The 27,934-nt window shown below is 45.1% G+C and overlaps 1 protein-coding gene across 1 annotated transcript in view; it reads left to right on the forward strand.

Moving 5' to 3' along the window:
- Positions 1 to 360: 360 nt before the first annotated feature.
- The window catches only part of ADCY3 (adenylate cyclase 3), a 122,301-nt gene continuing 94,727 nt past the window's right edge, over positions 361 to 27,934 (forward strand). The window contains exons 1-2 of the mRNA XM_061625841.1: positions 361 to 1,386; positions 1,973 to 2,847. Coding sequence (XP_061481825.1) covers positions 2,173 to 2,847 — 675 coding nt within the window. The 5' untranslated portion in view covers positions 361 to 1,386; positions 1,973 to 2,172. The remainder of the gene's footprint in view (positions 1,387 to 1,972; positions 2,848 to 27,934) is intronic.

A 27,934-nucleotide genomic window follows, 5' to 3' on the forward strand; every position in this document is an offset into this window, starting at 1 on the left:
GCCTTGGGCACCGAGCATCTTTCCGGCGCAAGTGCCCTTCGGCGGCGGGTCTCTCCCGGGCTGAGAAGGGCGGCGCGGCGCGGGAAGGGCTACCTCTCCAAGCAGGCGGGCGGGCGAGCGAGCGGGAAGGGGGATTCGGGCGGCCCTGCCACCCGGGAGCAGAGCCTGGGAGAGGCCAAGCGAGGCTCGCCCGCGGTGGGGTCGCCGACTCCTGCTTGCGAGGCGAGAAGGAAGGAAGGAAGGGGCGCGCCGGCTTCCCGCCGGCCAAGGCGTCCCCTCGAGTCCTGCTGCGGCGGGGTCCCCTGCTCCGGCGCCGACGGGTCAAGGGAGGCAGCGCGGGCCAGCTCCGCCCGCCGGCAAAGGCTCGTCCGCCCGAGCCCCGAGGCGGCGCGCCCGCAGCAGCAGCAGCAACAGCCGGAGGAGCCGCGCCCGCAGCGGCGTCCTCCCAAGCCTGGAGCCGGCTGAGGCGCGCCCAGAGCAGCGGCTGGTGGAGGCGCGCAAGGGAGAAGGGGCTCCTCCCGCTCGGGCTCGAAGTCTGAGCTCCTTCTGGCCCGGCGCCCCCTCCCCGGGAGCGGGAGAAGCCGAGAAGCGCCCCCCTCGCCTCTCCTAACCATTGGGCATTTCTGCCTCTCCTCTCGGAGGGGAGAGAAAGCGCCCCCCCGGCCGGCACCTGCGCATGTGTGACACACACACGTGCGCGCCTCGGGCTTGACTCTTGCGCGTTTTTCGGGGATTTGTATGCCTTCGCGAGGAGGCCGCGCTTTGCTCCTCCTCCTCCTCCTCCCTTCCGACGTTGCGCCGGGGAGGAGATTTCTTTTTAAAAAAACTAATTTCTGTTGGGCATCCAGCGTCCCCACTCCCCGCCGCCGGCCAGCAAGGCGCCCAGCGGGTCTTCCAGGTGACGGGAATAGCCACCCCCGCCAAAAGAGAGGGAGACAAGCGAGTGGGCCTGGCTTGCGTCCCGGGGCCAAGAGGCCAGCGAGGCAGAACCGGGCGGTGGGCGGGCGAAGCGATGGAGGAGAAGGGAAGGTGGAAGGAGCCGAGCCGAGCCTGCTGAGGAGGAAACGTGGCTCATTGGGAAGGATGCTGCTTTGGGTTGGACTCTCTTGCTGCTGAGGGAAGAGGAGGAGGAGGAGGGTTGCCCTCCGCTGGATGCCATCATCGCCGCTGGTCCCCTCTCTCATATTGGCAGACCGGGGCGGGGGTTTCAGAGAGAGAGAGAACCAGGAGTCAGCTTGAATGGAGCCTGCCCCCCACCTGAGCCGCCCCCTCTCTGAGTGGGAACGAGCTGGCTGCTGCTTCTGTCAGCCCGAGACGTCCTTTTGACGGGGCCTGATCCGAACCCTGCAAACCAGCCCACTTTGAGACCCGCCCTCGGGAAAAATGGTAAGGATGGGAGGCGGGTGGGGCAAGGGAGGAGGGCAGGGGCCCGACTTGTTGACCACTTCACCTTGCCAGTCTTATCTGGGCGCTGAAACCTTCCCCCCCTTCTCGATGGTGACAGCTGGAGGGGCACTGAAAAAGGAGCAGGGAGGGACGCCTTCAGCAGCTGCCGCCCAAAAATTGTGCGTTCCTGCTCTCCTCCCTTCATAGCCAAGAGAGCAAAAAAGAAGCCTGGGTTCAAGCATCTTGGCCGTCTTCCTTGCATACGTGAGGTGTGGGGACTGGTCGTTTGTGCTCTAATTCTTCAAACTGTGGGGCAACGGGCTCTTCTGGTTCTCTAATCCTTTCCATGAAAGTTTCTCTGGGACTTGACCAAATTTTTCTTCTTTTTAAATGCTAATGTTAGCAGAAATTTTTGAGCACCAAAAACATTGTGGGGGAATTTGAGCTGAGGAAAGAGAAGTGTGTGTGTGTGAGCAGGTTTCTTGCAGCCAGTTTGCAGAGATTTCCCATTTGCTTCGGTGGGCTGGAGGTGGGGTAAACGGAGGCCACGTGTTGTGTATTACCAATATGTTCCTCTCTCCGTTAGGGGTCTGTGTGTGTTGGACTGTGACAGACATCCCTCATGCTGGCCTTGGAAGGGGGCCTTGAATGACCATTCTGGAAGCCTCTATCCTTTGCCCTACCCATTGCCTGGTGGTGTTCATGGGAGCCGGACCATCACTGAGGTAACTTTTGGCCATCCTCTTCTCAAATTCTCTGAGGGTCCCTTTGGCAAAAACAAGCAGGATGCCTCGGAACAGGACCTTCTCTGAGCCCGAATATTCGGCGGAGTACTCGGCGGACTACTCGGTCAGCTTGCCCTCTGACCCCGAGCATGGGGTAGGCCGGACCCACGAGGTGACGGTGAGGAACTCCGGCTCCTGCCTCTGCTTGCCGCGCTTCATGCGCCTCACCTTCGCCCCGGAGTCCCTGGAGAACCTCTACCAGACCTACTTCCGGCGGCAGCGCCACGAAACGTTGCTGGTCTTGGTGGTCTTCGCTGCCCTCTTTGACTGCTATGTCATCATCATGTGCACAGTGGTGTACACCTCGGAGAAGCTGCCGCCCACCCTTGTGGCCTCAGTGGGCCTGGCTGCCCAGATCCTCCTCTTTGTCCTATGCAAGTACGAACTCCTGCCGGACCGGGTCACTCGGAAGTTCATGCCCTACATCCTGTGGATACTCATAGCTGCCCAGATATTCTGCTATCTGGGCCTGAACTTTGCCCGCTACCACGAGGCCAGTGACACAGTTGGCTGGCAGGCCTTCTTCGTCTTCTCCTTTTTCATCACCCTTCCCTTGCGCCTCACGCCCATTGTCCTCATCTCGGCCATCTCATGCGGCATCCACACTCTGGTGCTGGGGGTCACCATTGCGCAGCAGCAGCAGAAATCCACCATTGGAGGCAACTTGCTGTGGCAGGTAAGAGAACTGTTGTCAGTGTTAGCAAAGGAGGCCTACGAGACAGAATCCTAAGGCTGGAAGGGACCTCAAAAGGTCATCCAGTTCAACCCCCTGCCAGCATCCCTGATTAGTGGACATCAAGCTTTAAAAACAGCTAACCAAAAGTCTTCCACCATCTTCCAAGGCAGCCTGGTTGGATCACAATGAAAACTGGGCTCTGGGTGGTGTGTGATTTAGCTTGTACTAGCCGGGAAGGCGATGGGGCTGTGCAGATAAAGGGTTATATCCAGTTGGAGACCAGTTGAAATCAATGGGCACTACCCTTGAATTCAACGGACCTATGATGAATTAGTTGGAAGGAACCCAATATGTTTTGGCAGGGGAGTGGATGCCATCAAGTTACAGAGGAGACTTATTTTATCAGTGACCAGTGGAGACCTGAAAGTTCAGTCTAAAATCTGGAGTGGATTCCTTGCCCCACTGACACTGGAGCCACCAGTCTCTGCTGTTGGTAACTGTGGATGTTATAGGAATTTAACCTAAATTCAAGGTTTTTAGGGCTTTTACTATTCTGCTTGTGTGGAATTCCAAGTATCCCGTGGTGTATACTGTGCAGAATTTGGATTCCTAAGACCCTCAGCTGCCATTTAAAACAAGCTAACTAACCTGCACACCAGCATTCTGGCCCTCATGACTCTGCATGCAGTTCAGTGGGGTAAGCGTACAGAGCTTTGGTTTCTCAAGGCTGTTTGTAATGGCACCCCCCCCATTTGCTTTACCAGCTTAGAGCCCCGCAATTGAACCTCTCCTGCCATTTGGTTGCTGAAAAAATGGCATCTGTGGCCACGTTCACACCACATATTTATTCCACTATTACTCTACTTTAAACAGACATGGTTTCCCCCAAAGAATCCTGGAAAGTGTAGTTTGTGAAGAGTGCTGAGAATTGTTAGGAGACCCTTATTCCCTTCACAGTGCTACAATTCCCAGAGTCCTCTGGAATGAGGAAATGGCTGTTAAACCACACTGAGAATTGTAATCCTGTGAGGAGAATAGGAGTCCCCTAACACACCTCAACATCTTTCACAAACTATACTTCCCAGGATTCTTTGGGGGAAGGCATGATTGTTTAAAGTGGAATAATAGTGGAATAAATATGTAGTGTGAATGTGGCCTGTGTGTGCATATGTGACATCCAATCAAATCTTCAGTCCATAGTAAAGCAAGTAATTTCTTCAAATCTATATAAATATCCACCTTGAATTTTTGTATGAAAGGTGAGATTTAAATGCTTCAAATAAATAAATATTGGTGTGCATAATTTATTTGGACTCTACATTTTAAATGTTTTGTGCGTGTGGAAAAATGGAGATATAAATGGTCCTGACTAAACTCCTGGATGTTAGCATACACTGGTTGCAATATTTTGAGCCCCAAATGGTGCCCTGAAACAGCAAAGGTCTGTAAATTGTATTGTCACTTGGTTATCCCATGGGATTGTATGCAGTTCAAGAATGGTCTCCTCCTTTAGGGGGGACAGCTGAGCTTTCCCCTTGTGTAATAATTCTTATAAAGAGAGTCTACCCTGCTAGTCCAGTTGTATGAGTTGGGAAGAAACAAATATTTGATTTACAACAAGGATAGTTAATGTAGTGCTCTCCAGATGTTGTTGAACTACAACTCCCATCATCCTTGACTGGCTGGGGCTGATGGGAGCTGGCATCTGTTGACCTGTTTGCTACCCCTGATTTAAAGTATGTCTGAGAGTGAGTTGGTTTTTCAGCTTTTAAACTGTAACTGTTTTTAGCTTGTTTTTAACTGTTTTTAGCATCCTGTTTGTGTGTTAAATTGTTTTGTCGATTTGTTTGCCGCCCAAGGATCCTTTGGGAGGACGGGCGGGATATAAATTAAACAGCAACAACAAACAAGAACAGTGTCCTGACAGTTGCTGTGCTCTGGGTTACTGCTCTGACAACTCCTATTTGTTGCCTTTCATACTTTGTTTTACCTAGCTTTGGGGCTAGCCCAGTTGCCGTTACTTGGGGTGCCAATAGTTTGAGGGGCGCCCGTTGAAGCTCTGCGCATGCAGACTGAGAGGTGTTCCTCAGGATCTCTTGCAGTGTCGCAGAGGACGATAGGGCGATGCTGTTGGTTCCCACGCAACTGTGTGTGTGTGATGTACAGTTGTGCCCACAACATCCTATCCCAGGATATTCTTGGGGACTACCTGGTAAAACCACTTGGGTGGGGAAATGCCTGGGGGTAGGGCCGTAGTTCAGCGGTAGAGCACATGCTTTGCATGCGGAAAATTCCTGGTTCAGTCCCTGGCACTTCCAGGTAGGCCTGGGAAAGACTCGGGCCAGAAACACTGGAGAGCTGCCACAACCAGTTGGCATACTGTCTGTGGCTGATGGGAATTATCGCCCAAAACAACTGTGGGGTGTAATGGTTAGAGCGTCGGACTAGGACCTGGAAGACCAGGGTTCAAATCCCCACTCAGCAATGGAGGTCACTGGGTGACCTTTGGCGAGTCACCGTCTCTCAGCATAACGTACCTCACAGGGTTGTTGTGGGGATAAAATGGAGAAGGGGAGAACCACTTGGTGCCCCTTGGAGGAAAGGTGGGATATAAATAATATCCCATAACAATAACAACAATAATAAAACATCTGGAGGGCACCAGGTTGTCAAAGCCTGGTGAGGGCAGTACTGAATAGACTCTATAAAAGACAGCTTCATATTTTTAAGTAAGGTAAGAAAATAACAAAATAAAATCCACTAATTTTCACCTCCCGTCCCCCTCATTTGAGATCAAATCACGGAGAAACATTTGAAAGGGAAACGGACTGCCTTCAAGTTGATTCCGACTTATGGCGACCCTATGAATAGGGTTTTTATGGTAAGTGGTATTTAGAGGGGGTTTACCAATGCATTCCTCTGAGGCTGGGAGGCAGTGACTGGCCCAAGGTCACCCAGTGCGCTTCATGGCTGTGTGGGGATTTGAACCCTGGTCTCCCAGGTCGTAGTCCAACACCTTTAGACCATACCAATGTAATGACTCTGTATAAAGCACTTCCTGTGTCCTTAGCAATGCCTTTGACCTTTGACTTGCTGGGATGAATTTCCAAGCATTTGCACAACCAACGATGTCCTTCTGTTGCAACTAAAGGGCTGTTCATTGGATCAGGGTCACATTTTTTTTAGAAGCTAAAATTGTGCATTGAAAATAGAAGTAAATTTTGAGGCCTGGTAAATATAACTGGTTGGGGGTTGGGGGGTGCTGAGCTTGGAAAATATAAAACCGAAATGTTAATATTGGCCCAAAGAAAAGGAGTCCAGCATGTACATAAGGAAAATGCTGACATTGATCCTTGGGAAATAAAGATTTTCACAGGGAGTGTACTTCACAGTAGAGTCAAAGGCGGCCGGGGGGGGGGGGAGCTCTAGAATGATTGAGCCTGCTAATTCTCTCCTTTGGGTGATAAGGTTGCAAGCCTATGCACACTTTCCTGAGAGTAGGGATGTGAGAGAAATTCAATTCAGTTTGTAGTTAAGAGCAAACCGATCTGATCGGCACCTTCCAAAACAATATGATCACTGAAACACAGCCTTCCATCGAAATTTTGCACTTCTCCAAATATTGCAGCGCTGTTCCCCAGACAAGTAATTTGTACAAAAATGCCTTCTACTTCTCTGTTGGTGGACAATCCTTTTTACCGGCCATTAAAATCTTTAATGCTAAAGTAATAGCACAACTAACCTTTGGCTCCCAGGTAAATAAGAATCTTAATTTTAAAGAGTTCGAAACGGTTCAGACCACCTTTCTGAGATCCATATTGGCAATCCCAACATGCGTGTCAAATATCATCCTTAGATTGGAAGCTGGAGTCCAACTAATTGAAACCAAAATATGGTTTTCAAGAATTAGCGCTTGGCTAAAACTTATTTTTAATCCTATTGGCTTTGCCCCAGATATTCTAAGTGATAATTTCAAATCCCCATGGGCGGATCTTGTAGTAGATAAACTTAAAACGATAGGCTTTTCACCTCAACTTATTCTTGCCATGGGGTTCCAAACAGCTATAACCAATATACGCCAACGTTTAAAAGACATTGACTACCAACAGCATCTACTACTAATTAAAAATCAAAGACATAACCCTAAATTTTGCACCCCAATGCCATATCTACTAAACTTGGAAATCCCGGAATATCGTAAAGCCTTTTCCCGGATCAGGCTGGATGTTCTACCTTCGGCTCTTATGGAGGGTAGGTTTGCCAAAACTCCATATAAAAATCGAGTCTGCCCTTGTGGAGAGGAAGTAGTTGAAAACAATATACATGTACTTTTTTATTGTCCTTTTTACAATTCTTTAAGACACCAATTGATTACTCCTCTTTTGTCCACTTTTCAACACAAATCGGAACATTTTTGGTTAGAATTTCTTTTAGATGACACATCTCCCAAAATAACAACTCAAGTTGCAAAATTTAGTGTCGCTGCTCAAAAACTTAGATCCAATATTTTAAAAAGTTCTTCTAGATGAGAATAGGACTCTATTAAAATGAATATTATTATGAAACATAATGTATTCTACACTGTTTTTTTTTAATGAATTGTATTTTAAAATCCCAGTTTCGGATTGTACAAAATTCTTGATAATGTACAACTGTTAACTATTTTACTCTGTTTCTGACCAGATGGTCGAATAAACTATCTATCTATCTATCTATCTATCTATCTATCTATCTATCTATCTATCTATCTATCTATCTATCTATCTATCTATCTATCTATCTATCTATCTATCTATCTATCTATCTAATCTATCTAATCTATCTAATCTATCTAATCTATCTAATCTATCTATCTAATCTATCTAATCTATCTAATCTATCTAATCTATCTAATCTATCTAATCTATCTTATCTATCTTATCTATCTATCTATCTAATCACATACTGGGGTAAAGAGGGCATAAGTATACACACATTAGTGAAAACACATACAGAGATCATTATATTTGAAAAACACGTTTTAAACATATGCGTAATAGGCAAAATTGCATAGAAACATGTACATATTTAGGAGCAAGATACACTAATGAGGATCTTTTTAAAAAATTACAGACTGATGTGGAAATGTGCAGAACAGAACTTAAGATTGGAAAAAAGAGAAACAGAGAAAAAATGAAATGGACTGAGTCGTCCTTCCCTGCCTGAGAGTAAGCTCCATTGAACATAATGGGGCTTACTTCCAAGCAGACATGCTTTGGATTATACTCTAAGAGATGTTTCAAACCCTTCATTCCACCTTTTCTGTGTCATCATCCACAGAATAGTTTTTAGAAGAGCCTGTTAAGAATAATAGAATAGTAGAGTTGGAAGGGGTCTTGTAAGGCCATCAAGTCCAACCCCCTGCTCAATTCATGAATCCAACTTAAAGCATCCCCAACAGGTGGCTGTCCAGCTGCCTCTTGAAGGCCTCCAGTGCTGGAGAGCCCACAACTTGCCTAGGTCATTAGGTCCATTCTTGTACTGCTCTAACAGGAAGTTTTTCCTGATGTTCAGCTGAAATTTGGTTTACTGTAACAAGTAACTTGTTGCCTATTTATCCCTTAGTGCTGAGTAGCAGTGCTAATCATCAAGAGAATGGCTTACAGATACAATAGGACAGTGAGTAGTTCCCAAACCTTTCCCCCTCACAGACCACTTGTAAACTGTTGAGGTTCTTTGCAGACCACTTAATGATTTTTCTGCCTGTTGTTAGGAATGGCAGTGCACTGTGCCAAATACTGTATGATTTTTATTTTTATTTTTCTTGTTTCTTTTATTTCTTATATATTGCATGTTATTGTATTCCAATATTCCACAGACTGCAAGAAACTACAATATAAGAAATAAAAGCAATAAAAATCCACAGCTGTTTTTTGCAAGGACTGTACCATTTCAGACCCTAATTAGGGAAATCATACTTTTAAAATATTCCTCTTCACCAAAAACCCCATCCAACAGAAAATCTACCGAAGCAGGATGTGGTAGAACCTTTCTTGCTAATGGGCTAATTTTCCATCAGTGGGGATTTTTTTTTAAGAACATACGAACATAAGAAGAGCCTGCTGGATCAGGCCAGTGGCCCATCTAGTCCAGCATCCTGTTCTCACAGTGGCCAACCAGGTGCCTGGGGGAAGCCCGCAAGCAGGACCCGAGTGCAAGGACACTCTCCCCTCCTGAGGCTTCCGGCAACTGGTTTTCAGAAGCATGCTGCCTCTGACTAGGGTGGCACAGCACAGCCATCACAGCTAGTAGCCATTGATAGCCCTGTCCTCCATGAATTTGTCTAATCTTCTTTTAAAGCCGTCCAAGCTGGTGGCCATTACTGCATCTTGTGGGAGCAAATTCCATAGTTTAACTATGCGCTGAGTAAAGAATCTTCCAACATTCAGCTTCTTTGAATGTCCACGAGTTCTAGTATTATGAGAGAGGAAGAAGAACTTTTCTCTATCCACTTTCTCAATGCCATGCATAATTTTATACACTTCTATCATGTCTCCTCTGACCCGCCTTTTCTCTAAACTAAAAAGCCCGAAATGCTGCAACCTTTCCTCGTAAGGGAGTCGCTCCATCCCCTTGATCATTCTGGTTGCCCTCTTCTGAACCTTTTCCAACTCTAGAATATCCTTTTTGAGATGAGGCGACCAGAACTGTACACAGTATTCCAAATGCGGCCGCACCATAGATTTATACAACGGCATTATGATATCGGCTGTTTTATTTTCAATACCTTTCCTAATTATCGCTAGCATGGAATTTGCCTTTTTCACAGCTGCCGCACACTGGGTCGACATTTTCATCGTGCTGTCCACTACAACCCCGAGGTCTCTCTCCTGGTCGGTCACCGCCAGTTCAGACCCCATGAGCGTATATGTGAAATTCAGATTTTTTGCTCCAACATGCATAATTTTACACTTGTTTATATTGAATTGCATTTGCCATTTTTCCGCCCATTCACTCAGTTTGGAGAGGTCTTTTTGGAGCTCTTCGCAATCCCTTTTTGTTTTAACAACCCTGAACAATTTAGTGTCATCAGCAAACTTGGCCACTTCAATGCTCACTCCTAATTCTAGGTCATTAATGAACAAGTTGAAAAGTACAGGTCCCAATACCGATCCTTGAGGGACTCCACTTTCTACAGCCCTCCATTGGGAGAACTGTCCATTTATTCCTACTCTCTGCTTTCTGCTTCTTAACCAATTCCTTATCCACAAGAGGACCTCTCCTCTTATTCCATGACTGCTAAGCTTCCTCAGAAGCCTTTGGTGAGGTACCTTGTCAAATGCTTTTTGAAAGTCTAAGTACACTATGACCACTGGATCACCTCTATCTATATGCTTGTTGACACTCTCAAAGAATTCTAATAGGTTACTGAGACAGGACTTTTCCTTGCAGAAGCCATGCTGGCTCTGCTTCAGCAAGGCTTGTTCTTCTATGTGCTTAGTTAATCTAGCTTTAATCATACTTTCTACCAGTTTTCCAGGGACAGAAGTTAAGCTAACTGGCCTGTAATTTCCGGGATCCCCTCTGGATCCCTTTTTGAAGATTGGCGTTACATTTGCCACTTTCCAGTCCTCAGGCACGGAAGAGGACCCAAGGGACAAGTTACATATTTTAGTTAGCAGATCAGCAATTTCACATTTGAGTTCTTTGAGAACTCTCGGATGGATGCCATCCGGGCCCGGTGATTTGTCAGTTTTTATATTGTCCATTAAGCTTAGAACTTCCTCTCTCGTTACCACTATTTGTCTCAGTTCCTCAGAATCCCTTCCTGCAAATGTTAGTTCAGGTTCAGGGATCTGCCCTATATCTTCCACTGTGAAGACAGATGCAAAGAATTCATTTAGCTTCTCTGCAATCTCCTTATCGTTCTTTAGTACACCTTTGACTCCCTTCTCATCCAAGGGTCCAATTGTCTCCCTAGATGGTCTCCTGCTTTGAATGTATTTATAGAATTTTTTGTTGTTGGTTTTTATGTTCTTAGCAATGTGCTCCTCAAATTCTTTTTTAGCATCCCTTATTGTCTTCTTGCATTTCTTTCACCAGAGTTTGTGTTCTTTTTTATTTTCTTCATTTGGACAAGACTTCCATTTTCTGAAGGAAGACTTTTTGCCTCTAAGAGCTTCCTTGACTTTGCTCGTTAACCATGCTGGCATCTTCTTGGCCCTGGCGGTACCTTTTCTGATCTGCGGTATGCACTCCAGTTGAGCTTCTAATATAGTGTTTTTAAACAACTTCCAAGCATTTTCGAGTGATGTGACCCTCTGGACTTTTCCACGCAGAGGACCATTCACAAATTGTATTCTCCACCTGTTGCCTGAATTGTTGCAATCTGCCACCTCTGCCTCTTGTCTAGATCAGGCTGAAAGAGTTCTGGATCATTTGTGTATTAAAAGAGAAGGATCAAGCAGCAGGCACTCTATGCTTTTGGGCAGGAACAGAGATGAGTATACCAGCAGTGTTTTTGCAAAGGGCAGTGTTTTGGCAGCCTTGCAGTGGATGTGTGTGCCTCTGTGAGGGTGTTAAAGGATCTAGCACAATGACACATCAAAAAAGAGTGAGGAGACAGCAGAGGGAAGGGTTGGGAAGTTTAATCTGGCAAGTCATCCTATTAATTTATTTCAAGGATTTTTTTTTTTAATCCTGCTTTTCAGCCGAAGAAGACTCTGAGAACACCTTACCGATCAATGAAAAATAAGACAGTCTGTGCCCTTAGGCCAACAATCTAAAAATACACGACTTTTTATCTTTTTAGATCGTATACTATTTATACTATTCATTACTTTGTTGGGCTGAAAGTCAGACCATTTGTCCATCTAGCTTAGTATTGTCTACACTGACTTGGCAGTTTCAGGCTGGAGTCTCCCTGGAGATGCCATTGGGAACTGAACCGAGGGCCTTCTGCAGTTGCCCTACCTCTGAGGCGGTCTAGCTCAGGATTGTTGAGGGATGGGATTTATTTATTTATTTAAAATATTTCTATCCCGCCCTTCTACCCTGTAATAGGGCACTCAGGGCAGCTTACAAAAATAAAATCAAACATGTACATAATAAAATTGTAAACAATAAAATCACAAAAACATTAAAATAAATTAAAATACATAAATATATATATATAGGGAGTGGTACTAAAGGGGACTACAAGGGTAAAGTTTAACGTAGAAGGCATAAAATATTAAAATCAGTGTCAGGCTCTACCTTCAGTCCCTCCCAAAGGCTCTCCGGAACAAGATCATTTTCAGAAGTCTCTGGAAAACCAACAGGGAGGGAGCAGAGCGGACTTTTTGGGGTAGGGTGTTCCAAAGCTTGGGGGCCACAGCTGAAAAAGCTCTCTCCCATGTGCCTGTCAGTCTAACGTCTTTCACTCCAGGCATGCAGAGGAGACCAGAGGCAGATGATCTTAAATCCCGGGCAGGTACATATGGGCTTAAGCGGTCCCTCAGGTACACTTGTCCAAGGCTGTTTAGGGCTTTAAAGGTCAGAACCAGCACTTTGAATTGGGCCCGGAAGCAAATTAGGAGCCAGTGGAGTCAATAAAGCACAGGGGTGATATGGATTTGTTGGCTGGTGCTGCTTTGAAAGCATTCCATCGACCAACCTGGACAGTATTGATTCAGATTCGTTCTTTATCTGTTATCCTCTGCTTTTACTGATCTGTCCCAGAATATTGATTATTAATATTGATATTTTGAAAGGAAATACCATTAATTTGTATTGATAGATGATGATGATGTATACTGCTTAGAAATGCAAATGACCAATTGGTATATAAATGCTTTAAATAAACGAATAAACAAATGAAAAATCTACCCTTGAGTCTGTTTAGCTGAGCGCAGTTTACACTGACTGGCAGTGGCTCTCCAGGCTTGCAGGTGGGGGTCTTCCCCCCCACCCCGCCCAGTTCTACCTGGAAATACCCCTTTCTGCAAGAGAGATGGCAGCTTTAGCCAATCCTCATATTCTTTTTGTCAGGACCAAAAGTTTCTCCAAGCTAACTTAAAAACAAAGCACTGAAGCGGTAAATGGAGAGTCTTAGCCTTCTACAAAGAAGATGAACAAACATCTTGACTGGACCAATGCAGAAATTGAGGGCGACCACTGGGACTACCCATGAGATATTTATTCATTTAATTTGTTGTTGTTGTTGTTGTTGATGTTGTAGTTTACAAATGACAATATCTCACACCTCACACTTATGCATAATTTCTTATGCAGGCTGAGGTGTGTTTGAGACTACATTTCTGAGACCAATTCCAAGTGTTGGTTTTGAACTGTATAAAGCTCTTTATGGCCTAGGACTCCAATATATTTTGGAGTGCCTCTCCCAGTTTGAATCTACCTGTACCCTTAGATGTTCATCCAAGACCCGTCTTTGGGTGCCCCCTGTGAGGAAGGTTCAGAGTGTGGGACCAGGGAGAAGAGCCTTTTCAGTTGTGGCTCTCTGCTTGTGGAAAGTTCTCCCTAGTGAGGTCTGCCTGGCATTATCATTAACATCCTTTCAGCACCAGATGAAAACTCCTCCCAGACATATGACAGATTGTGATTGTTTGCGGAAAAAATTTTTTCCTGCTGTTTTACTGGTCTGTTCCATGGATTTTGTATCACTTTTATTGTAGTGCTTTTTCCCCTTTTTAAATTTTTTATGTTATGCTTTGTTTTTAAAGCTTTGTAAGTCACTTAGAAACCTTTTACATATCAAGGGATTGATGATGATGATGATGATAACAACAACAACAACAACAGCAGCTTCATGATCCCACGGATTGTTCTGTCTGCTTAAAATGAATTTCTGTGCTTGGCCAGGAAGGCAGTCATGGAATACTCATAGATCTGTGTTTGTTAGGAGTTGAGTTTCTTCCTGTTCTTTAAATGTATCTATGCTGTCCTTAGTTTTCGGTTTGTAAACTTGGATTATAGAGGAGTATTGGAAGATCCTCAGGCCAAGTGGATATAACTGCCTCCTTCTATATTCATTCCATGTATCTTTTGAAGCAGGCTGTTCATGAGACAATTAAGTAGCTAGCCCTTAAGATCCTATAACACTTTTATTTAAACTTTTTTTTGGTATGTTTACTCTTTTGGAATTTGTGAAATCATGGGTATGAAAACTGAAGACAGCAAGGAACTTTTGCTTCTGGCATGCAGATCTCAGAATTATTTAAGGCTCGTAAACTCAGAAGCAACAGATGCCCAGAATGTTGAGAAAGCTGTAGAAGTGAGTCCAGGTGGCCAGTGGTTCTTTGGCTGGACTTTACGGACCATAGAACATGACATAGTGGTTCAATCCATTAAAAGCAAAAAGATTTTAGGGGCAGAGGTTTGTTTGGTGGTGGTGATAGATTATGTGTCCAGCCTAACATCAATCAGTCCTCACTCCGTTTCTTAAAAAATCTGTGTCTGAGGAAAAAGGGGGTCCAGAGGTAAAAGCAAAGTAGTTTTCTAAAAGCAGCATACAGGGCTGTGGAGTCGGTACGCCAAACCTTCGACTCCGACTCCTCTATTTTTCTACTGTCTGACTCTGACTCCGACTCTGACTCCGACTCCACCCAAAATTGCTTCTGACTCCACAGCCCTGGAAAGGGCTGTAAATGTCTTTTTAAATTGGAAGCTCTCGTAGGAGCATTTCTATCGCTGCCTGAATATGCGCTGATCTTGGCATCACAGCATTTGTCTTCATCTGGGTCCTGTGTCATACACTGACACAAAATGTTTTCCATCTTGAGTTATGGTGAAATGCTCAACTACAGCTGACTTCATGGGAAGCTTCTGTGACATTTTGAATTTATATTTTAAAAAATTTGTCAATCAAAATTTATTTTGAAGCCGGAGTTGGTACATTTCTACCGACTCTGACTCCACCCAAAATTGCTTCCAGCTCCGACTCCACGACTCCGACTCCGACCCCACAGCCCTGAGCAGCAAGCCATTTGAGGCGAAGGGCCATCGCTCAGTGTTAAAGCATTTTGCCTTGTGTGCAGAAGGTTCCAGGTTCCACAGAGTGTGTCTCCATTGGCTTGTGAGGTCAGCTGACCATCTTCAGGTTGTGGAGTCAGCTGATGGTTCTTAGCCTAGTTCTGCAGGCTAGAACAAGGGTAGTCAAAGTGGTGCCCTTCAGATGTTTTAGATCACAACTCCCATCATCTTTGAACATTGATCATGCTGGCTAGGGCCGATGGGGGTTCCACATCCACAGCAAATGGAGGGCACCCCTCTGCCTATCTCTTGGCTAGAGAAGTGCCCTTGACTTACAGAGCCTTGTGTGGCTGGCTCAGGGACCAGAGTGCTGATGGCACAGAAAGTAAGGTGGAGGATACTAGATTTGAGACCTCCCCTAGTAGTTTACACCAGGGATAGCCAATGTAGTGCCTTCCAGATGTTGTAGACTACAAGTCCAATCCTCCCTAGCCAGCGTGGCCAATGGGCAGGAATTGTACATTTTTATTTATTAATTTATTTATTATTTGATTTATATCCTGCCCTTCCTCCCAGGAGGAGCCCAGATCTTTAGATTGATCTTAAGCAGATCTTTAGACTGCCACATTAACTGCAGCTTTCTTACAGAAATGCACTGCAAACCATGGTTGCTGGATACCCCCAAATGGTGGCTTGTCAGATCAGGCGTCACGACAACCTGTGGTTAAAATTCTTGCATCATAGGTTGGTGTGGATTGAAGCAGTGCCTTTCCTCCCTGCGACTGAGACAGTGTATTCTGCCTAAGAGGGGGTTATTTGTAACATAGCTGTGGATGTTATCATGGGAGGCCTGTTTCTCACCCAGCGAGCTTGGAGTATGTGTTTGTCATGTTGCTATTTCTGGGCTTTTGGTGACAGATGGAGCGTGTATGCCTTTTCTCTCTGCAGGGCTTTGTGTTTGTGTTTGTGTTCGTGTGTGCATAGTATTCTGAAAAGTAGCAGTTTGAAATTGTACAGCGAGACTGCAAAAATGAGTGGCGGGCTACTTTCAGAAAGGATCTCGTTAACCTGGAGATACACATTCACTCTTTCAGAGAGACTTTCTTTGCAGAAGGGAAAATACACGATTGTTCACAGTTTGTGTACTCCTCACTCTAGCTTTTGGAAGGCAGGTTTGGTTATTTTTGTATTATAAAAATACAGAAAAATGATTATAATATTGTTTAAAAAACCTGCACAACCTTTTTCACCAGAACCGATTTGTGGGTGCTAAAGGAAAACATATGTACCTTGGCAAGGGAAGCCTCTTTGAAATCTTATTCAGCTGTCTTTAAAATGATACGTTTAAAGCATGTCTTCCGCCCCACCCCAAAGAATCCAAGGAGTTGTAGTTTATCCCTTACAGAGCTGCAGTTCCCAGGATGCTTTGTGGGGGAAATGTGTTTTAAATTGATGGTAAACACAGCCTTAGTGAACCATCCTTGGGATGCATTTATATTAAAGATAAGTGTCCTCACATTTAGTGTGATTCACCTGCAAATAGACAGGTAGACCCTTATGAGCTATAGCGGTGTATGCTTTGCACTCTTCTTTTTTTAAAATCAAAGTTCTGTTCCAAGAAAAGCAGCAAGGTAGAATCATAGAATCATAGAGTTGGAAGGGGCCTTGTAGGCCATCGAGTCCAACCCCCTGCTCACAGCAGGAAATCCACAGCTAGAGCATCTCCCGCAGATAGCTGTCCAGCCTCTGCTTGAAGACATCCAGCGAAGGGGATCCCACCACCTCCCTAGGCAGTCGGTTCCATTGCCGAACTGCCCTTACTGTCAAGAAGTTCCTTCTAATGTCCAATCTGAATCTACGCTCCTGCAACTTAAAACCATTAGACCTAGTCCTCCCCTCTGGGGCAGCAGAGAACAAATCTGTACCCTCCTCTATGTGACAGCCCTTCAGGTACTTAAAGAGTGTAATCATGTTGCCCCTCAGCGACATATATAAATCCTGCTGTCCTGCAGGAATGGGGAATCTGTGGCCCTCCAGCTGTTGTTGGATTCCCACTCCCTTCAGCCCCAGCCAGCATCACCAATGGTGAGGGATGATGGAAGTTGTAGTTCAAAACTGCTAGAGGGCACCAGGTTGGAGAAGGCTGATTCAGCTGCACTAATTTCACATCAGAGCAGGGCATGAGGGACAGGTCAAGAAGAGGCAAGGAACTGAGGACAAGCAAGCCATCTTTGTGCAGGAAGAATGGAAGAAGGTGCTCTACAGCAGCCTTTGCCTAAACTGGTACCCCTGCAGAAGTTTCGGACTACAACTCCCATCAGCCCTAGCCAGGTAGCATGTCCCTATGATGCTGGGCTAATGGCGGTTGTAGTCCAAAACACCTGGAAAGCACTAGATTGCCAAAGGGTGTTCTAGTGAGAGGCATCTGGATCAGGGTTGGAGAACTGGGACTAGAAACCAAGCCCTATGAGGAGAGACTGAAAGAACTGGGCATGTTTAGCCTGGAGAAGAGAAGACTGAGGGGAGATAGGACAGCACTCTTCAAGTACATGAAAGGTTGCCACACAGATGAAGGCTGGGATCTCTTCTCGATCATCCTAGAGTGCAGGACACGGAATAGTGGGCTCAAGTTGCAGGAAGCCAGATTTCGACTGGACATCAGGAAAAACTTCTTGTTAGAGCCATACGACAATGGAACCAATGACCTAGAGAGGTAGTGGGCTCTCTGACACTAGAGGCAACTGGATAGCCATCTGTCGGGAATGTTTGATTTGGATTCCTGCATTGAGCAGGGGTTTGGACTCAATGGCTTTTCAGGCCCCTTCCAACTCTACTATTCTATGATTCTATAAAAGAGACAACTCAGAGAGAAGAAATTCACGTGGACAGTAGGTAAGATATGCTGAATTTCAGATCTTTGGCAGTAGTGGGCAGACTTCAGCTTGTGGGGTCTACTTTGTTGTTGTTGTTTTTTACCGGAACACAAGGTCCATCAACAGGATCTGGGTCCTAACAGTGAGCATGAGGCCAGGCACAGCGAGATTCAAAATGGTGACACTGCACGCAGAGCCAATGATCTGTTACACCCTTGAGCAATTCCTTAGGATGACCCATGTAACAGGTGCAAGCCCACTACTGGTCACCAGAAATAATTGCACAAACAGCTGGTCAAAGGCAACCAAGTGGCACTCCTATTTTACAGTGAGGCATGCTGAGGATGAGAGAAATGTGGTTAACACAGGGACAGCAGTTGCAGAGGAGTGCTGTTGTTTATTTCACTTGCAATTGGACTTGCTGTAGTAAAACTATTGGGAGTCAGAAAGCCGGAGAGATCTTCTGTAAACATGCAGAACTCTAATAGAAGATCCCAGTTCACCTTCTGACCACCCCTGCTCTGATCTGCATATATTTGTTGACAGGGTTTGTTCTAAGCTTTTTTTCCTGCACAAGCATCCAGCCCCCAAACTATTCACGTAATTAGTCCCATAATAGGACCGTTAGGAGGGCTTTTTTGTGACAGTACTTACCAGTTCAGAGTACCAGCACCCCCCTGTGTTTGTTTTGTTGTTTCGCTGCCTGTGCCAGCCATTTTGTGCTGGCACCCCCAGTGCTTCTGTCAGGATATGAGTACCAGCACCTCATTTTGTACCAAAAAAGCACTGAGTAGAAGCGTAAGGTTATGAAGGTTTGAAAAGAACCATTATTTATCTTCATTGTCTATTTCTTGTTATCTTTTCTCATCTGTTTCTTTTTTAAAACCACCAAGCTCCTTATTAAATCCCACATGCTCAGCTGCACAAAAACCTATTTCACACTGCATAATTTTTTTTGACACTACACAAAATATGTCTAGCTGCACATTAGAACAAACATTGGCTGCATTCCAGTGGGGCAGTGGAATCCGCTCCAGGTTTTAGGCCGAACTTTCAGCACCTTGGACAGCTCCTTGAAAGTCCAGTCTAAAACCCAGAGTGGATACCATTGCCCCACTGACATGGAGCCACCAGCCCCCACTGTTTGTTGGCTTCCTCTAATTCATAGAATCGTAGAGTTGGAAGGGACCTATAAGGCCATTGAGTCCAACCCCCTGCTTAATGGAGGAATCCAACTTAAAGCATACCAAACAGGGGGCTGTCTAGCTGCCTCTTGAATGCCTCCAGTGTTGGAGAGCACGTTTGACTTTGGCCAGCGGTCACAGTATGGCTGTGGAGAGCAGTGAAACCTTACCCCTCCACCTGATCACTACAGTGCTGTTTATGGCCTGGAGCTTCCTTTTTGATGCAGTGCTGGCAATTTTATCTGAGTTCTGTTGATTTTATGTTAATGGTAATAGCAGATGGGTGAATCAGCTATGACTAAGTCCACAAACATTGGGAATTCTTCTTATCTACTTTCCACCTCACCCATTTCATCTGTTTCACCAGGAATTTCCCATATCTTTTCCATCCAATCTTCACAGCATTGAGGACTAGAAAGTTGTGTGTGTGTTTTTTTTAAAAAAAGAAAAGTAAAAAGACTTCCGGTTATATCCACACCATCTATTTAAAGCACATGGGTTCCTCTAAAGAATCCCAGGGTCTTTAGTTTACTTCTCACAGAATTACAATTCCCAGCACCCTTAACAAACTACAGTTCCCAGGATTCTTTGAGGGGAAGTCAGATGCTTTAAAAGTAATGTACAGATGTGAAAAGAATGCTGAGAGTCTCAGGATGCTGAATTTCATATCAGGAAAAATCAGTTTCTTTGTAGTTGAGGAATTGTGGAGATCTTCAGACTTTTGGGATGTGGCCAGATGGTAATTTCCTGGCTTCTTCTGTTCTGGATCGGTAGTGCCAACTGGAAGATCATCCTTTGTCTAGGAAACAATTTCATCCCAAGGGCCATGTTCTCATGGTTAACCTCCCAGGGGCCAGATGCCCATAGTGGGTGGATATTACTCTTACCATTGGACAGTAGGCCACATTCCAGCCATGCAGAAGGTTTCTACCCATCCACACACCCCTATGTTCCATCCAGGCAGGCGAGAGGCCTTATCACAGTTCAAGAGCATTCTCCGGCAAAAGCACTCATGGAGGGGGCAAAGGAGGACCAATTGAGGGGTGTGTCCTGGAGGAGAGAGGGTGTCACCTAGGGAGACCCCTGAGGCCAGATAGGGAGACATGGAGGGCTTCATGTGACCCCCACCAGCACACAGGGATGGATGAATCTTTCCGTTTCAGCTTCTCATTTTTCCGATCTTAAATTCATTTCACCAGATCTATGTATCGGTTTGTGAATCTCCCCAGAAAGGCCTCACAAAATATTTGTCAGCATTTTAGTACGCTGTTCTCCTAATATGCTGTATGCAGTTTTGCTTATTATACAATTTATAAACCATTTCCCCTAATATAATGCATTTTGTATGTTACTGACACTATTTATACACATTTTTCTAATATACACATTTTTGCGCTCATTTATTTTGGGCTGAAAAACTGTTCCGCAAAATTCGGAGAAGGGCAAGTTTTGCAGTACAGCTGCATTTCAGTTCTTGTATTGTGTGAATTAGGTAGGTTTGAATTAAAATGTGCATGAAACTGAATTTCTTCTCAATCCTTACTGGCACACAGCTGATTCTCGATTTTCTAGGTGTGAGTCATCACTTTGCTCCAAAAATAAAACTCTAAGGCAAACGTGGGGATCTGTTGTTGTTATTATTATTGTCCACTCTTCACCAGTCAGTCCCAGGATGGGTTACAAAATCTAAAATACAGTTGCGCGCCACCCCAATCTCTGAGTGGTGAGATTTCCAGGGGTCCCTGCGCTTGCCCAGGGTTTGGTTTCCTTGGAAGAAGGTCAGCGGAGACTGTGGTGTCTTTATGAAATATGGTTTGTTTATTTACACACATTCCAACCTGAGCTTAGGAAGGAGGGGTTCAAGGCATCAGCAGTTTTTCCATCAGAGTTACAGGAGGCATCCTAAAGCCATGGTGCAGCAAGCTAGTCTCTCCGTCTGCCTCCAGCTCCAGCCTTTCTCTGACACAACTCAAAACACAAGCCTCTCCTAGGCCCCAGGGTGGGGGAAGCTCTCCTGATGAGTTTCAATGACAAAAGGGTCTTCCTGGTCCATTCACCAGTTGCTGGGCACCTGATAGACCCATTAACAAACCTGGCCACTCTGTTAGCTTAACAAAAGAAACTCATCTGACCAGCAGAGCGAGTTTCCCACCCCAAGGCACAGGATTCCAAACTGGAGGCTTGAAGGGGACTCATAGAAATTATCCATTTCAACCTCCAAACTCACAACAATACAATATTAAAAAGAATTAAAACACATGTCAATCACAAGAATAGGGTGGGTTCTGAGAACATACATCTCAGGAGCCGAAGGCCAGGGTTTGTCGGTCTGAAGACTGCATTCCCTGATGAGGAACCTTCTGGGGGCCACACATCAATGCTGGGCAGGGACAGAGGCAACGGTCACACTGAGATTCTGGCCTTCAGGAAAAGAAAGCTTACATTTAATGTAGGACTAGGGGCTTCCCCCTTGCTCGCTTCACTTACCAATTCCACCTACTGCTGCCAGTGGTCCCTCCCACAGGTTGCCAGCTCTACCCCCTCCCTCCGCCCCACAAGTTGCCAGCATTCCCCCTCTCCCTCCTCCCATGGGTCACCAGTACTCTCCACTCCCTGCCCCCCACCCCCCTCTCCCTTCCATCCACCCCCCACGCACCCACCGAGGGACAGGCCCAGCCAGCACAACTGCTCATCTGGGTGCTGTCACTGCCACTGGGTGCCTCATGCACTGCTGCCACTGGGTGCCTTGTGTGTTGCCACCGCTGCCACCAGACACCTCACATGCTGCTACAGCCACTGCCAGGCGCTTCATGTGCCACCACCGCCGGGCATCTCATGTGGCACCACCACCAGGTGCCTCACCTGCCGCCGCCATCGCTGCCACCGCTCCACCTGTGCAGAAATATTCATGGGTTGCGTGACACTTAGAAAAATATAATGTAGTAAGAAATATACACTGGGTAGGAATCTGGCTAACTAAGGTTAGAGATGCAAAGAGCTGTGTTTACTCTTTCATCTCTGCGGCAAAGAGGGAGAGAGAAAGGAAAGATGTCTCCTCTCCCAAGGTGAAGAGCAGAAGACGAGGTTAGCTACTCTCCAATAATCAATTTACTGAAGGAAGCACGGAGGTTCCCTTCTCCGTCTACCCTTCTCCATGCAAACTCCGTGGCTAGCTGAGTTCCATCCCCACACTTCCAACAGGCCTGAGGTTCTCCACGCCTGGCCTCAGATGACTTGATGTCCCGCCCGAAGTCAAGAGGTTCCGGCGCACTCACTTCAGTTTTTCTCTTTTTATTAGGGTTACAGCAACTTCAAAGGCTTTACAACTCATTCATGTAACTAAGCTTTCTAGGAACTATTGCCCTTACTAACTCTGACTAAGCATCTTTGCAGCCACAGATGTTGACATGATGGGGAATTGTGGGATTCGTTGGATGGGGGTCCTTGAGAAAATCGAAGACACAAGCTTGCAGCAAAGTTAGGCCTTTATTGGTTACGTGTGCACGGTCATTCTCCTTTGAATGGACGGAGAGCTGTCTCCTGGCACTGCTTGCCTGGAGTTTTTATATGTTTCAAGACAAAGATATTTGTATTAACGAATCAGGAGGTTACACATCAGCATTACATAGGCATTGCATAGGCATTGCATTATGTTCTAGTCAATTTGCCAATGTTCAGCACTTCACATCCCATGCATTTTCACGATGAGCTAAGCATTTCAGTTAATGCAATCCTTCCTACGTCTTGGAGAGTACAGGGATATCTAGCGTCTGTTCAGTGTTATCTTATAGAGTTCAAGCTGTACCATACATATCAGCACAGTCAGGGAAGACAGCTCTGAAAAGAAAAAGGTTCTGGCTGGCTACTAAACTATTAAAATATTATAAACCTTTATAGCTTTATAAAAATATATTTTGCTTATTGTTTGTATATAAAAAATTCCCCATCAGATGCAGCAAGAACCTCCTGTTTGCACGCCTCGTTAAGAAGGCTTGAATTTTGGCAAAGTCTTTGGCTCCTCTGTAATCCCAGCCGTTCTTCTTCGCTCCTCAGAAGCCTTGCTCTTCCTCTGACTGGTGGGGGCTAGTGGGCAGTCCTGGCGTGGGAAAGCTCTGGGCGCCCAGCTGGGGATCTGCAGCCTGACAAGGTGGCTCCTCCGATGTGGGCAAAGGAGGTGTGTCCTCAGTAGCAGTGTCTGCCAGCTCATGCTGCGACTCTGTGGGGGGAGCAGGGGGTTGAGTGCGCTGTTCACCCTCCTCCCTCAGCTCGTTGCCCCAGTCCTCCAAGTCAGTGTCCCCCTCCTCTAAAGCACCCCCTTATCCTGGGACACAACACTTGAGGGGGCTGTGCACTGAATTTCATATTTCTGCTTGTGAGAGTGCCAGTCGGCCATCGCTTCATCACCAACATGAACAAATAGCTCGTTGCATGGCCAAGTTGTCCTTAGACTGTACCACTTCAAAATGTGGGTGTGTTGTGGTGGCAATGGTGGAAACGCATAGCTGAATGTCTAGACTGGGCCTCACCCAGGAGCAGTTATTAAAGTAGGAAGCACAGTGAACCAAAGAGGAAACTTTGGCCATCTGGATGTTATTGGACTACAACTCCCATCAGCCTTGGCCATTGGCTATGCTGGGTGAGGCTGATGGGAGTTGGAGTCCAACACCTCTAGAGGGCCACAGTTTCGCCATCCTTACTCCATGAGACCCAACCTGAGCTTAATTTCTAAAATGGAAGGTGTCTTACTTAAGCATGGGCCTGGTCCGGAAGCTCCCGCTGGTACAGAATGTGGGGGCTAGATTGCTAATGGGGGCATGTGGCCAACAACATGTGGCATCATTGTTAAAACATCTGCAGTGGCTGTCCATCTACTATGAGCCAGGTTCAAGGTCCCTACAAAGTCCTGAACAATTTAAGTCCAGGGTACCTTAGGGACCACCTGAGCCCTTATTATCCCAGCTTGATCCCTGTTGGTTGTTCCCCAGATTGGCAAGGCTCACTTGGAAGCAACAAGAAATCCAGCCTTTAGTATCACCAGCTTGGACGGCTTTAAAAGAAGATTAGACAAATTCATGGAGTACAGGGCTATCAATGGCTACTAGCCGTGATGGCTGTGCTCTGCCACCCTAGTCAGAGGCAGCATGCTTCTGAAAACCAGTTGCCGGAAGCCTCAGGAGGGGAGAGTGTTCTTGCACTCGGGTCCTGCTTGCGGGCTTCCCCCAGGCACCTGGTTGGCCACTGTGAGAACAGGATGCTGGACTAGATGGGCCACTGGCCTGATCCAGCAGGCTCTACTTATGTTCTTATCATTGGCCCAGTCATGTTGAATGGTCTTCCAATGGAGATTCAGCACACACTTTTTGTTTTAATCTGTAACCATCTGCTGAATATTTTTCTACACCACTAAGCTTATGCAGGTGTTGCAAAAACATATTTCCGAAATAGTTGCTTGATCATCTCTGATTTAAAATGTTTACGTTGTTTTTATAGTACATATGTATGGGTGTTTTAAACTGCTTTCGTATGAAATTGTGGGGTACAAATTATTTCATATAAGCAAATAAAATAAACCTAGGCTTGAGCCGTCCCTTCCTACGTTGAAGCCCTAAGAGAACCTGTGGCCAGCCTGTCTACACATGTAGATAAACTATGGGCTTATCCACATGGGAGCATTACTTCGTACTAAAGATGCTGTTTTTACCTCCTTTTTTAATTTGTACCGTCCATAGTAAGGGCTCAGTGCCACTGCAAACACTGTGTTTTCTATTCACTTTGAGGGAAAGGATCAAGTACACATTTTTGTAATGATCAGGCCCTCTAATTTAAAATTTCCACTCCCTCTGGTTACCTGGCAACTGAGCACGCTCAGTTTGTTCTACCAGTTAGCTTATTTATTTATATCCCACCCTTCCTCCCAGTAGGAGCTCATTAAAAAAACAAACAAACCGGAAGTGAGATTATTTGTATTTTTACTGATACAATACAGCTGAAATACAAATCTTTGCTTGAGCAGTGTTGTGCTTTTGCGCACAAGTTAGAGGGGAAAGAAAATAAAGTCACTGTTTGCAGCAACATAAAAATGCCAGCAGAGCAGGGGAGAGCAGCTGGAAGTTCAGCCTACAGGAAATGAATGAAGGGAGGAGGAGGGAGTGGGTATGGAGAGGGGAATGATTGACACACTCGCCTAACAGCATCGTCTGCAAGCACTAGAGATACGCTGTGAAGATGTTTTTTCCTTCCCTTTTTGTATTATCATAGGATTGGGTTAGTACGGATTTACACGGGGAAAACTGATAGCTTCTGTTTGCCAGTAACGTTATTTCAACCATGTGAATTAAAAGGTGATGCGAGTAGCACCAAACACACACTAAACCACCATGTAGATGAGCCCAATATGATATAAAGTCCCGGGGACAATCTCCTCCTGCAGTGCAGATGCTCAAATGCTCGTGTTCAAATGCTCTCTCGAGTCTCCTTCAAGAAAGAAAACAACCATATTGTGGTGAAGACTAAACTGGTTCCATCTCCTTGACATGCTGTGTATATATTCACAATCAGGGAGATTTTGCTGTGGAGAACGTTCAAATATGTGGCTCTGCCTCCCTCCCAAATGGGACACTCCTGGGTAGTTTATGTGCACAGTCAGGGAAAGTCATTCTTTGCATGCCTAGAGATCATCTGTTTGCATTATTTTACCTCTGCACTATCTCTGTTCTACCTCATTATTCATCCGCTCTTGCTTAAATGTAAGCCTTGATTCCATTACACGAGTGCAGACTGTGGTATATCACAGAGGTAGTTGCCCGGTGGCTTGATGAATCATGCTTTATGTTCATGGCAGAGCATGCCGGTGATGTCTTTGAGGCAGAGTGACTGGTGGGGAAAATGTCAGCTTAAACAGAAAACAGGTGACCAACCATGTGCTGAACTCAGGTGAAACGGTCTCTTGTTAGACCTCTTGGGAGAGCGAAATATACCATAGTGACTGTGAGCAAGCTGGGAAGACTCCAGTGTAGATCTTGCTTCACCTGTAGAGTAATTACACCGGCTTACTTTACATGGGTATTGTTTTGAAAGAATATAGGTGAAGCATTTTGCACACTTGAAACATGCCTGGTAGGGATGGAAAGATCTGTCAGTTTCAGCTCTCTCACTTTCTCGCTTTTCCAATCTTAAATTCGGTTCTCCACATTTCTGCAGCAGTTTGTGATTTTTTTTAAACAAAATCCTCATGAAAATTCTCCAGTGCTTGAGCATGTTTTTTTCCCCTAATAAGCACATTCTTGTGGGCACTTTTGACTCATGTACTCATTTTTGCAAGCAATTTCTTGTCATACGATGCATTTTTGTATGTTATTTTTACTCGTATACATATTTCTGTGCACATTTTCCCCTAACATATGCATTTTTGTAAAAATTGGTTGGCAGACTGCATTGCAAGATTGAAATAAGTATGAATTTCGAAGAATGGCTGTGTTTTGGTTCTTGTACTGTTTTGGAAAGTGCAAATTTGATTGATTCGGCTTGAAATAGGAACTGAATTGAATTTCTCACTCATTCCTAATGCCAGGTGGACCCCAAGAAGTATCATTTATTTATTTAAAAGCATTTATAAACTGCTTAATATTTTTTAAACCTCTTACGTGGTGTAAAATATAAAAACAGTTGAGATCAGTAAAATAAAAATACAACCTGAAACCAATAAACCAGCAGCGTAAAAGCATATAAAAACAAATAAAATAGAAATTCAACGGATTCCAAGACAGGGTCTGATCTTGCAGGTCAGGAAAAGCCCGGGGAAAAAGGACAAGTCTTTGCAAGGCATCTGAAGCAACTGATGGTTGCTGCTTCACTTACATAATACAGGGCATTCCGTAATACAGGATACTATAATATTATTAGTAAAGCAGCATATGGCCACTGGGCAGTAGAGGGCTGAAATATGCTGTGCCTATCATTTTTGGTGGTCCACAAAAAACTCTTGCATCTACCCAATTAGGTTTTCTGAAAACTCTCTGACCTTTCCTTTTCACCTTGCTCGCTTGTGTTAGGCAACGGTAGGAAACTCATGTTCCATTTTGGGAGAAATGACAGCCCTGAGGCTGAAGCAAAGAGCTTTTCCCCAGTAACTTTTAGGGACAGGTGAATCTGTCAATTTTGAATTCTTCTAAGTTTCTAATTTTTCTAGTCTTTAGTTCAGTTTCCCTCATTTCTGCAGAAGTTTGTGATTTTTTTTAAAGTTCACATGTAAATTTGTATTCATTTTCATGCCCATTTCTCTTAATGTATGAGGTGGCAGCTGATGGCTCCATGTCATTGAGGCAGTGGAATCCACTCCAGGTTTGCCCAAACCTTCAAGGAGCACCTTGGAGAGCTCCTTGAAAGTTCAGACTAAAACCCGGAGTGGATTCCACTGCTCCACTACATGGAGCCACCATGTATGCATTCTTGTATGCAATTTCCCCTAGTATATGTATTTTTGTAGGCAATTTTCTCATACAAAAAATACTAACTGTGGTCCGTGAGCTTCATTCCGGTGGTCCACAGCACATCTGTGGATTTGCAGTTGAAGATGGGAGACAGCACATAATACAATAAAAAACAATATGTAAGAAATAAATGAATAAAAACACAATTAAAAATCATACAGCTTCTAGTACAGCACATTAACATTGCTACAAAAGGCAGAAAAATCATTAAGTGGGCCACCAAGACCCTCAGTGATTTTCAAGTGGTCCACGGGGAAAAAAGTGTGGGAACCACTGTCCTAATATAACTCCTTTTTTGTATCTTATTTTCCTTAATATGCTCATGTTGGCATACATGTTTCACTATATGCACATTTTTGCATGCATTCTTTGATTGAAGGTCTGTGTCACAAATATGGAGATGTGTGAATTTCTTAGGAGAGTTGCATTTTAGTTTGTGTATTGCTTTGGAAACTGCAGATTTGGTAGGTTCGCACCAAAAATATGAACCAGAATGAATTTTTCTCCCATCCCTGCTTTCTTTGGAAAATGCATCCAGAAAACAGCAAAGCAGAAAAGTACCTAGTCATAGTGGCAGCCTCAGCTTTGCTCT

Source organism: Rhineura floridana, chromosome 4, assembly GCF_030035675.1.
Source record: "Rhineura floridana isolate rRhiFlo1 chromosome 4, rRhiFlo1.hap2, whole genome shotgun sequence".
In the NCBI taxonomy this organism is placed as follows: domain Eukaryota; kingdom Metazoa; phylum Chordata; class Lepidosauria; order Squamata; family Rhineuridae; genus Rhineura; species Rhineura floridana.